Genomic DNA, 12,302 nt, shown 5'->3' with positions numbered 1-12,302 from the left:
CACAGCACAGGCCATATAACTAACACATTACTCCCTTACACGGCCCAGTGGAGATTTCAATCTGCTATAATGGAGGTGACTGTCTGCTTCAGTCAAGTTAACTGGCACAAGAGTGCCACGTTTTACAGCAATTCATAACATCCTTCCTCCCATGCTCTGCTGCTCCATCACTGCTTCTGTCTTACACAGGCAGATTTTAGGTTCATAAAAGTGCTAATAAGATATCTGAGAAAAAAAGATGTATTTACAGTAAAAGCACAATATTTATTAGAGGCAAAAATAAATCGAAATATTACACAAAGAATGAGTTACACTGTTAGTTTTACATTTTTGTTCTTGGTTACTGTATGAGGGCACTGGGAAAGGATCTTCATATTCATAAACAGACATCTGAGTGACGGCGAAGTTAGCCAGTGAGGAAACTAGTCAGACCATCAGTTTTCACCACTGATTAATAGGTTTATAACTATTTATTAACCAGTAAGCTTTTTTCCTGTAACGACACCTTCTGGCCCATGTTAAATATCCCTTGGAGCCTCAGAACATATAAGACTCTAAACTGGACCAATGATCAAAGGGAGCCTACATTGTGGTTATGATAACAAGAGAACAAGCAGAAAGGGGACTGTAAATACCTCAAGAGGTGTTTCCAAGTATATAACACTGAGAAGGAAAGAGTAAAAGAGGAGTTGTGAGGTGTTGGAGATGAGAGCCAAATGAAAAACTGACTAAAGTAGGAAACTGGGTGAATCAGCAATACTGAAGTTTGAGTCCAAACAATCTGCATCAGCTAATTTTTGAAAATTAGCTCAAGATCCTAAAATAAAGTGGCTGTGGGAACGTGTTGTAGTACTGTGAATGTTGTGTTCAGGAAAGAATCCATTTTCTTAAAAGTGCGTCTGAGAGCCTTGGATGGGAGAGAAAAGTAGATTTGAGAGACGCTACATGCTGAAATAACAATAATCAAACAAAAGTGAAAAGCAGATGAATCTGGGACTGAGGTCTGAGGAAAGTAGGGTGTGGTTGTCCAGTTCACGCTCAAAACATTAGACCATTGATTTATTAGTTTCTTGATGATTTTGTAATTTTGATGTCTACTAACACAAATGTTGTGTCTGAATATTACTGGACTGGTAGTTTTAGAGTTCAGTTCCAATTATAATTGTGAGGAAGACGTTATTGGTGTCTTGCTGTTTTGTCACTAAATTTCTACATGGTGTCCAGATTCATGATGTTTAAATCAATATTTTTAAAAAAGCAATAAAATAGAGAAATACTCCATTGTTATGTGAACATTTAAAAATCCAAAGAGACATGCATTATACATGCATTAATATGCTAATAATGCACAGCATACTTAGACATGATGGCATAAATTATGGGCAAGCACAACTATGAACACAATAAGAGTGAAAGACCTGATATGTAACAAATATCACACAGCTTTTGTGTAAAGAAGGACATCAGATGCTTTTGTTTTTGTCCTTTTTAAATATGTGCTTACGTTAAACCTGATCCCACAAAATGTAATCAGCTCATTTGTATTTGATAAGATTTAAAGGCACATTCTTAAAATGTATCTATTTTCTTTACTGGCATGAAAGAGAAGATGACTGCATTTTTGAGTGCTCTGGAAGCTGTCTATTTATTTTATGTTGATTGCTTGATTTAAACAACATTTTCCACTTTGTTGATCCACTGAAAAGTGGGGGACTTTACTCACTTTGCCATAAATGCAGATAAAATCAACTTTTTCCTATTACCTCTTTTATTACCTGTTTGCTTGCTGAAAGTAACATTTCTCCATCATTAAATCTCATTTTATCCCAACAGTTCAAATATGTTCAAATAACCAAGAGGTTTGTTAAGCTATTTCATAAAACATCTATTAAAGATAAAAGAAAACATTCATCAAAAAAGAGAGTGTTGAAAATAGGCATACGAATTTGCATGCTTGTTTTGAGTGGGATATTTGTATTATTGATGTAATGAGCTACACCTGGGACTTCTCTAAGTCAACTTAGGGGTAAATACCTACATTTTAAATTATCTCACTTTAGTTGAAAGTAACTGTAAAAATAGAGAACCCAAATGATGTGTGCTCAAAGAAAACATCAAGCATTCTTTATTTGCACTCCATTTGCCACATCAGCAAAACATCATTATGCACCTTTGATAGAAACTTCCATAACCAGCCATTGTAAAGCAGTAAGTTTAATGGAGTAAATGGACATCAAACTATAACTTTAATTGTAAGCTTTAGTTAGGCCCAATTTTTTGTTTGTTTTGGAATGTATATCTGTCATCATATGTGGAACTTTTTCTTAAAAAACAATACTTCTGTTTTCCTTAAAATAATTTGCATTGCCACACAATCTAAACCACATCACACAGTATTTTCTAGGTGTGGCTCCAGTGTCCTGTTCGGAAGCTTGCAATTTTTACCACCACTAGATGGCAATAGAGACTCAATAGATACTACAAAAACATTTAACGTGGAAATCCTGCAGTGTAAAGGGAAATCGTGTCATGTTTGTCAGGTGACAAATGAGTCAATAAATAAATAATAAACATTTATTTCTGAGTTTCCCATAACAACAGTGTTACCCATAACAAGTCTACTAATTTATATGGAGGCTCATGTTAAGATTAACCTGCTTTACTGTGCAGCCGATGCTGTGGTACAAGAAAGGTAGTAACTTCTTCTACAGGTATGCCACCAGAGATCACAGAGAGGCCATTAGATTAGAGATTTAAAATTATTGCAAGTTTGTTCCAAAAACACACAACCTGTTTGTTTTATTATCCGATTCATCATTATTATATCATTATTTGTTGACATATTATGACATTTCACACATTTGTTGTTCCAGATGGCTTGCAAGGGAAAAAACGTTTTTAAAAGTTATTTTAAAATTCATGAATGTCTTAATATATCAATGAATTCAGAGAACAATACTTTTGTTTTTAAAATTTTTATATAGATATTTATTGAAATCAGCTGAAAACTATAGTACATCAAGACAACACCTTCTATACACCTTCTATAAGAAATAAATGCCAATATGCGCATATATCTATCTCTCTATCTATCTATCTGCAGTAGATAGATCTCTCTATCTATCTATATATATATATATATATATATATATATATATATATATATATATATATATATATATATTAAGGAATGTTCTTAAAATGTATAGATTATTATTATTATTATTATTATTTTTATTTATTCTTTTATATTATTAGCGAGTTTGTATAAGTTACAATTACTTTCCAGGCTACATCTTTTTATGCTGCATAAACAAGACAAAATACACACAAATACAAGATGGGAAATAAATTCAAGTAAGAAATAAATAAATACTACATTTGATATAGTTGGACTCCAAATATATCAAACAATTCATTGGGGCTTATTTCTAAGAACCCATAAAAATAAATTTAATTTAATAAAAGAGTAACAGAATAACAACAACATAAAATTATGTTCCACTGCAGTCCATGTTCCCAAGGAAAATATCCTTCAAGTTGCGGTTACAGGACAACCCCAGGCAGTTCATTTGGCTTTTGTGTCGACGTAACAACCTCGTGGCTGTTGGTAGGCTGAATGGATATCTTCAATGTCACATTTTGATGTCCGGTCTCTGTATGATATATATTGTAGATATCAGATATGAGTAGCTGTGAGCAGAACCTTACCTGCCTTTTTCAACTCCCACAGCGCAGGAAAAATGTCCTTTTTACAATGTAATCTCCCACTTGTCTTGTAGCAAAACACGTCCATTTATGATTAAGGTGTCCTGCTGTGTCCACCCAACTTCAGACAGAATCCAACAACTAACTAATGAGTTACATATTCAACTAAAGACTGAAAACTATTTTCTGACTGCTGGTGTACCCATTTATAATGACCTACTTTTTTATGTTTCTTCAAATTCACCAAAAACACAAATTAAAACTTCACCTGGGATGGTGAATTCCTAGCTTGTCCATTTTTTGCAGTTCTTGTCTTGACAGATGCTGTACGAGCGCCACACCAACGCAGTCTCCCTGAACATTAACAGTACCATTGCAGCGATCTCTAAAAGATACAAAGTACAGAGAGCTCAGAAAGCATGGTTTATCAGCACCTTTGATACTGCTTCTTTACGTGAGGTCTCAGGCAAGGCAAGAGTAGCAATAACATCAAAAACATTTCTTCAACTTACAGCAATCATTCTATAACCAGCCAAAGGGAAGCATCCCTCACAGGAATCCCAACTACTGTCAAAATGAAGTCGAAGCCGTTCCAATAGCCGGGATTCCTGCTTCTCCTATAGCAGACACTGCCACTGTCACGCTGTAGACAACACACATAGCAGAACACCACTATTGAATACAAAATAATATACAGATGTATACTGTACTGCCTTCAGTTCCATGCTAAAAATGAGACTGAAGGCAAATGTGAAAAATTACAATAGGCAGGATAGTAGGTGGTAGGGTATCTATGAGGTTTAATCTGAGATTCATGGAGTTAATCCTTCTAAGATTTTGATTTCTGTCTTCTGGTTGGCTTCTACATTCTAAATGTACACAAAGCAATTTCATTAGGCTTACATATTTGATATGGCTATTGGAAAAAATAGCTTCAGATCTACAGAATTGGCTGAATCTTACAAAGACAAATATTTGGATACCTCTTGAAACAATAACAGTTGCCCAAAGATGCTGAGGCATTATACATAAATCTACCATTTCACACGATCTAGTAAAAAAACAATATTATACAGGACTATTCTAACTATTCCAATCCATCAGTATTTGGGACAAAAATATGTTTGACAGGAAACCAACTAAAACGTGAGATTTCTACGTGTCTGGTACGATCATGCTACAGAAAAAAGATTTTCATAAAAAGATTTTTGTTTTAAATAAGATCCAATCAATGTTGAAACATTTCTGTTTAATCAGAAAAGACAAAGAGAATGGAAAAAGGAATATTACTGTCACTTACCCAATGGTAAATAGCTGGCTCCAGTTTAATCTCATGCTATTAAGCTGGGCAATGAAAACTGCCGCAGCTACTTCATAAAGGGCTGTTCCATCCATATTGGCATTGATCCCAATAGGCAGCATGAAGCGAGTGATTCTTTTGTCAACCTTGATTATTTCCTCACAGCACGTATAAGTCAGTGAGACTGCATGGCTTGAAAACACAGTGTATGGTTTGTTCTTTAACATCTGTAAGCATCTATATGTTTTATTTATATCAATATAAGTCATCTCTGTGATACGGTATTATACAGAGTTCTAAAATTCTAACCTGCGTGAGATGAGCAAGGTGCTCAGCAAGGCCGGAGAAACGTCTTTTATGATGGGAAAGGGGTTTTGTCTCACAAACATGACATAGATCAGTGGTAAAATTACTCCTGCATGGATGAACAGCCTAAAAACATACAAAAAATGCAATATGAATACGGGTTTTTCCAATTGTACTTACTGACAAGAAGGTGCTAGTAAAGTATGCATTTACATTAAACATACCCAGTAATAACCACTTTCCCAGTTTGAGGACAGCATCCCACTTTTCCCCAACCTCAATGACGTAACTTGCAGTCATGAACATTACTCCTATAGGCAAAAAGCTAAAAGAAAACAATAGAATTAAATTAATGGGTTTATTTGAAAAGCCAGTTAACATTAAATGTGTTAGTTTTTACACCCTGAAAAATGATTTGTTTTTGATAGTGTATGACAATTAGGAAATCAGTCCACCTATATAATTTAAATCTTTGCATGCTATCTCTTAGGTGTTGAATGGCCTCCTTGTAGGAACTATATCAGTGTACCCAATTATCATCTTAACCACTTCCTTGGTGGCTTCGTTAACGGCGCTGATGATTTCCATGAGGAGTTTCCCTGTTTCGCCCATGTTTCGGAGGGCCAGGCCAAAAATAAAAGACATTCCAATCACCCCAAGTGTATTAAGTCCATCAGTGTATTTGCCCACTAGACGTACTTGTGTCTCTTCCTGAAATAAAAAATGAGAAATTCATTGAGATCAACTTTCCAACGGAAGTCATCACTGTGATTTCACAAATCATTTACCGTGTCAGAGGCAGAATTGTTATTGTCTGATTCAATGTTCACCAACACCTTCTGGGTCTTGTACTAATGAGAAAAAAAACAATATAAATAAGAATAATTAACATAATTAATAAATAACCACGTTGTCGTTGTCGGCGTTGGTGTAAGTAATAAAACATACCTGTTTAAAGCTTGACAGAACCAGGTTTTTTGGCACCATATTTCTGAAAGAGAGTCAAGAAAACAACCATCATAGAAGATAAAAGCTATTAGTTGGTGTTTAGTTTGTTTTGTACAAACAGCTTTATTACTTGTATTTAAAAGTACTGTTAAAGTTTGTTTTTTTTTACTTCAACCGGAATGTTCAAATTCCCTAGCCAGCTAGCATTAGCTTTGCCCATGTAGGGGAGACCGGGGATAGTTGTAACATTTTTGACATTTCTGTCTGTAAATTGGAGCTCTTTTAAGGTAGTGGATTCAAAATGTAATGTTGAACCACTTAAAAGAGAAAAGTGGTGCTAAAAAGTTATAATCTAAACCTTTGTTAAACATTAACACATATGTTACTTAAAAGAAAGCCTCACATATAGCTGCTTATGCAACTTAGAGTCACTGCAGGTTGGAGCCAAACAAATTTATTAATCTGGAGTTGATTCCAAGTGGTTATTTTGTATTTGGTATTTTTTCAGTTGAACTCTCAATAAAAGGTCCAAAGAGATGCCGATGCAAGTGAAGGAGGTCATCACTAGGTTTATAACCCAAATTAAATTAAAGAGGTAGAAAAAACTTTATAAAGTGGCCCAAACCATAATCAACAAAACACAAGGAATGCACTGAGCAACTCAGCCTTTGGGTTATGGAAATGAGGTCTAGGGATAGACGCAACCAAAATTAACTTATACCAAAATGATGGGGAGAGAAAAGTGTGAAGAAGGAGCTCACAAACTTTAACTTCATCAAGAGCAACTCTAGTGTTTCTTGAGATAAAGAAACTGTTTATTCTTTAATGGTATGGTATTAATGATAATCTCCACCCACCCAGTTACTGAAGGCAAAACTAAAGGGAGAGAGATCCACAAACAAGCAGCAACTGAAGGGCCTGCAGTAAAGGCCTGGCAGACCTCAGGGATACATTAGCTGCAAAGTTTTATCATCCAAGTAAAAAAAAAAAGTCTTTATATTTGTAGTTATGTTCATTTGTGGACAGCATGGTGTTGTGGGGGTTAGCACTGTTGCCTTATAGCACAAAAGTCCTCAGTTCGACGCCAGTATCTGTATGGAGTTTGCATGCTCTCCCTATGTTTGCGTGGGTCCTCTCCAGGTACCCCAGTTTCTTCCAAAAGACTTTCTGTTTGTGGGGTTAGGTTAACTGGTGATTCTAAATTGCCCATAGGTGTGGATTGGCAGGGTTTATGCTGCATTTTGTCATATGGTAGCTGGGGAAGGCTCCAACCCCTGTGACCATGTTAAGGATAAGTGGAAGAGAATGAAGTGGTGTTAGTTTTTCCAACTTTTTATTTTACTCCTGATGCTCTGAGAATAAGAGATTCTCTTTAAAACTGCCTGTAATTCCTAAACAGTTAAAGCTTTTCTAAAAGCTGTTTGTTTTGTACAAACAGCTTTATTACTTGTATTTAAAAGTACTGTTAAAGTTTGTTTTTTTTTACTTCAACCGGAATGTTCAAATTCCCTAGCCAGCTAGCATTAGCTTTGCCCATGTAGGGGAGACCGGGGATAGTTGTAACATTTTTGACATTTCTGTCTGTAAATTGGAGCTCTTTTAAGGTAGTGGATTCAAAATGTAATGCAAAGTATTTACATGTCTCGGCTATTAAATAGTGCAGCTATTTTCTCTGCAGCACAATTACCCATTGCATGGTATGGTCTCAAACACAAAGAGTGAAATGTTACAATTAACCCCATAGTCTGGGTTAGTTGTAACATATCCTGGGGTGAAATGTAACACAATGAAATAAGGGTACTAACAAAACATTACCATGTAATCTTTGTTTATTCAACACATGAATGCACTTAGAGCCATTTATGTAGCTATGTGTGTGTGTGACAGAATGCAGAAATCTAGCTTTTGAACATATTCCAACCCCTAAAAAAAGACAAATTATGGAATTTTCTGCAACTGAATATTTCATTAATTTTGGTTGGTCTTCCTTGAGTTTGGCCTCATTGGCTCAGTGGGCATTATAACCTACAACTCTTGCACCAATTTTGAACATAACAATGAAGCTGAAAAACTGTAGTTGTTCACCAGCATCACAATTCCATTACTTTTTATCATGGCTTACCTTGGTGTGGTTTGCAAAGTGCTTCAGAAAGATGAGGAAATCTGTTTCTTGCACCCATCCTGATTTATTTCCACTACCAGTACTTCCTACTGGTCCATCTCTGACACAGTGGTCTGCATGATGTATGTGTGGGAACACAAACAGTGGAGGAATTGTGTTGCCAATGGCATTAACCGCATATACAAAAGCGACCAGTGAACCTCTCTCTGCTGATGTCGCTGCCCCAACTTGTTTAATATAAGTTAAAGTAATAGTGTGGTAAGTAGTAACATCTGCATTATTGTTACAACTAACCCAGACTGTTGCTGTTACAACTGACCCAGACTCCTATAGCCATGAACTAGCTAACATTACAGCCAACGGCTAAAACATTAGCACTAAAGACCTACACAGAATATATCCCCATAGACATACAAATAACATAATTTAAGTTTGATGAGTTTAACTGCAAAGCAGATAATGCTGTTAGAAATTGAAATAAAGTAGAAAAACTTACTTTTTGGCATACAAATTACTTTTTTTCGTGTTAAATTGTCTGTGTTTGACAAAATGTGCTGATTTTTCACATGTGATAGCAGAACTGAGTTGGGCATGCACAGGATGAGTCACATCATTTGAAACTTAGCCCTGATTGGAGAAATTGGAAGTGTTACAACTGACCCACGTTACAACTATCCCCGGTCTCCCCTACAGTTTATGGCCATAACTGGTCAACAGCTGTCGCTATCCTTAATTGCAGTAATTAAATAACCGTTTTCACTTACCCAGGAAAACACCTGTCAGGCTTAAAATGGTTAACACATTTCATCTGTGGATACAATAATACCAGCACTTTCCGCAAAAGCTTAGGATGCACTCCATTTTCTTATTTTTTGTAAAGAGGAAACAAATCAGCCAAAATAGTCAACTGATGTCACACCGAACAGGAGCGTGGATGGTGAAAGTATACTGAGTTACTTTGACCACCCTTCAAATAAGCTGTGTACAGCTAGTGCAGCTAGTTTGAAGCTAGTGCTCACAAATATGTAGACCTTATAGCCGTTATAAGGTGTTCAGATGTTCATTGGATCCGGAGGTTTTTGTTTTTTGCTGTTGTTATTGTTTCTTTGTTTTTTAAATCCTCAAATTACTAGGGAGCAGTGGCGGTCCTAGCCTGTTTGGCGCCCTGAGGAACACTCCCTCTTTTGCTCGTTTCTTCTCCTCTTCTTTTCTATTTTTTCTAAACTGAGCACCTGATGGCTTTGAACTTTTCTTGTCCATCTTCCATTGGTTTTAATTTTGCACTCCAGTATGAACACAAATCCCCCAACTCGAGGATCACAACAACATAACCTAATAGACCTACACCTTAGTTCACAGATTCACTTTCTCTTAAGTGCATCTCTGGGATTTCACACAACCCATGATTCAAATCATGAATACATAATGGGCTTGGATTTACAACATTATGAACCCCTTTCCACGGGTTGTCTGTGAGACATTAAATCATCAAAATATAAAATATAAATTTTAAATTGTTATTGATCCCTTTACCCCGAGTCCTAAAGTGTATATTTATTTTCTTACTCTTCTTATATTTATTGTTTGTTTACTTGCACTGCTGTAACTGGAGCCTCGTCGTCTCTCTATATACTGGACTGTATGTAGTGGAGATGACAATAAAGTTTACTTTGACTTCAGCAGCAAGCAGGCGCACCGAGGGCTCTCGCGCTCACTTTTCGCGTATAGAATTTCGTAAAAACATCGGTGCAAATCATAAGTCTGTATCATGATGTCTGGTGTTTGTTGTTTTGTTTTTATTTTGTTTTATTTTGCGAGTTGGTTATTAGATGCTGCTCCAGCCAGCCAGAGAATCCCCCGCAGCCCCGCCCTCTCCTCCCTGCGCCGCAAGCAGCAGGCGCACTTCGCAAACGGAGGGTGCCCTCACTCCTAGCAAATGGGCGATAGAAAATCGATCGGTGCCTATGCCATTCCCAATATGCACTGGCTGATGTCGGGGCAGCTTGAGTACGAGGAGTTGATTTTTATTTGCCGATGCCCGTGATGCCGCCCCCCACCACGATGCCGCCCCGGGCAACCGCCCGTGTCGCCCGTATCAAAAACCGCTACTGATAGGGAGACTCCTATAAAAGCAAAGAAATACAATTTTAAAAACCGTAGAAAAAGAAAATAAATGTGTGTTGTTAATCACAGGACCCTAGGACCAGATCCTTGCCCAAGCAAAGGTTTAAATTAACCCCCTGAAAAAAAGAAACTAACATTTCCAAGGCCAAGAAAGCACCGTCTATGGTAAATGTGAGAAGTCACGTGGCTCAGGCAGGCGGATTACCTGGATTGCAGAACTGCACTGCCACCAAGAGGATTGTTGTAAAAAAGCACTTCACTTATGTGGACAGTTCATTGGAGATGATAATTTACAGGATGAAGGAAACAAAATGCTGAGGAAAGAGTAATGATACCACAGTGTTTTAGAAGAGCATGTTATACATTTATTATTGAACCAGCTTTTGAAATCCAAAAGACAGGGTAAGGGATTAAAAAAAAATCATTGCACTACTTAATAAAGTATTACTAGTAACAACTCTCATACAAAATGTACAAATGTTTGTTAAAAATTTCATTATCATCATCAACAGACCTTCAAACGATTTTGGTTACAGATATAATACATAATGAAACTACTATGACACCACTTTAATGAAAGTTTCATAGAGTTTAAAGGAATATATATCAAACAACCCAACAAATTGCATGGAAAATGAACAGATGCACACTAAGCATACTGGTTGTGCCATTTTCTGAAAAGACATAAATAGTGGGACTGAGGTAATTGCTAGTGTACCAAGCAACGAAAAACTGTCCAACACAAAACGATTCTAAGACACAAAAGGGATGCGTACAGAAATGAAGAAGAAAAACATTGATTCCCATTGTTTAAATAAGAGTTGTCGTCTTTTTAAAAACGTCTGATAACACTAAAGAAGTGCTTTGGATAAACCGATGTTCTTTCCAGATTCTGGAAAACAGAAATCCACTTTGAATTAATGTTTCCATCTGATGTGGCAACAGTGAAGAAATACGAGTTCTACCAGGAGAAAATCAGATTGGATAAAAAGGCATGTCAGATGGAAGACACTGCAGGTGCCGCACTGAACTTCCTCTTTACTTTTTATGGCCCATGTTAGCCTGTCATCTTAAAAATATTGACCATTTGGGATTTACACTTGAAAGCCTGATTTGTGCTTGAGGTTTATTAGTCATATCATGACTGATGATTATTATTAAGATACCGAGAATAAACACCTTTGGAAATAAACTGTGGGAATTTGAAAGAACTGATATATTGAGGGTGTAGTAAATACTGGAAAATGATGTTTGAAGAACATCTGTATTTTTTATGCATTAATGCTTCTTTTTCTTAGAAAAGAGTGTGTATAGGTCATAAATCTACATATTAAAGTGCTGAAGTGAAAAATCCACCAGTGAACCAAAGTAGATTTAACGGTGACCTTATAAGACTCTTTAAACTTCTTCCCCGTGAGTGATGGGGAAAACACTGGAATCGCTACCTGCCAAAAGTATAGAAAGGTACCAAAAACAGACAGTCACATTTTAAATACCATATTCCCATTAAAATTATAATATACTGAGGATTGATGAAATTGTTGAGTTTTAATTAATTCAACCATATTCGCCAAATATGTCTTGGAGGAGGAGCTTACTGAGCATGTTGAGATGTTGATAAATATATTTTCTGTTTTTTAAGGGGAAAAACTAAACCTATAGTTGTTTTAGAGAAGAAGGAACAGATGTAGATTCAAAGGTCTAATGTGTGGTTTAAAAAAGAAAGATGGAAATATGACACAGGAGCACTGTCAGCTTCCCACGAACCTTGGTTGTGAAGATCTGAAGTTACCC

The 12,302-nt window shown here is 36.3% G+C and overlaps 1 protein-coding gene across 1 annotated transcript; it reads right to left on the bottom strand.

Annotated features, from left to right (window-relative positions):
* Positions 1–4,278: 4,278 nt before the first annotated feature.
* Positions 4,279–6,301, bottom strand: LOC102788520 (excitatory amino acid transporter 3-like). Its single transcript, XM_087842655.1, has 6 exons — positions 6,263–6,301; positions 6,103–6,165; positions 5,844–6,025; positions 5,318–5,440; positions 5,009–5,200; positions 4,279–4,351 (listed from the first exon to the last, which is right to left on the bottom strand). Exons 1-6 carry the CDS (start codon positions 6,299–6,301, stop codon positions 4,279–4,281), a joined length of 672 nt encoding a protein of 223 aa, XP_087698781.1.
* Between the last annotated feature and the right edge of the window lie 6,001 nt (positions 6,302–12,302).

This window comes from Neolamprologus brichardi, chromosome 6 (assembly GCF_056152115.1).
Source record: "Neolamprologus brichardi isolate AB-2024 chromosome 6, ASM5615211v1, whole genome shotgun sequence".
Lineage (NCBI taxonomy): Eukaryota > Metazoa > Chordata > Actinopteri > Cichliformes > Cichlidae > Neolamprologus > Neolamprologus brichardi.
The sequence above is the reverse complement of the archived record's forward strand: the minus strand, read 5'-3'. Positions and strand labels throughout refer to the sequence as shown.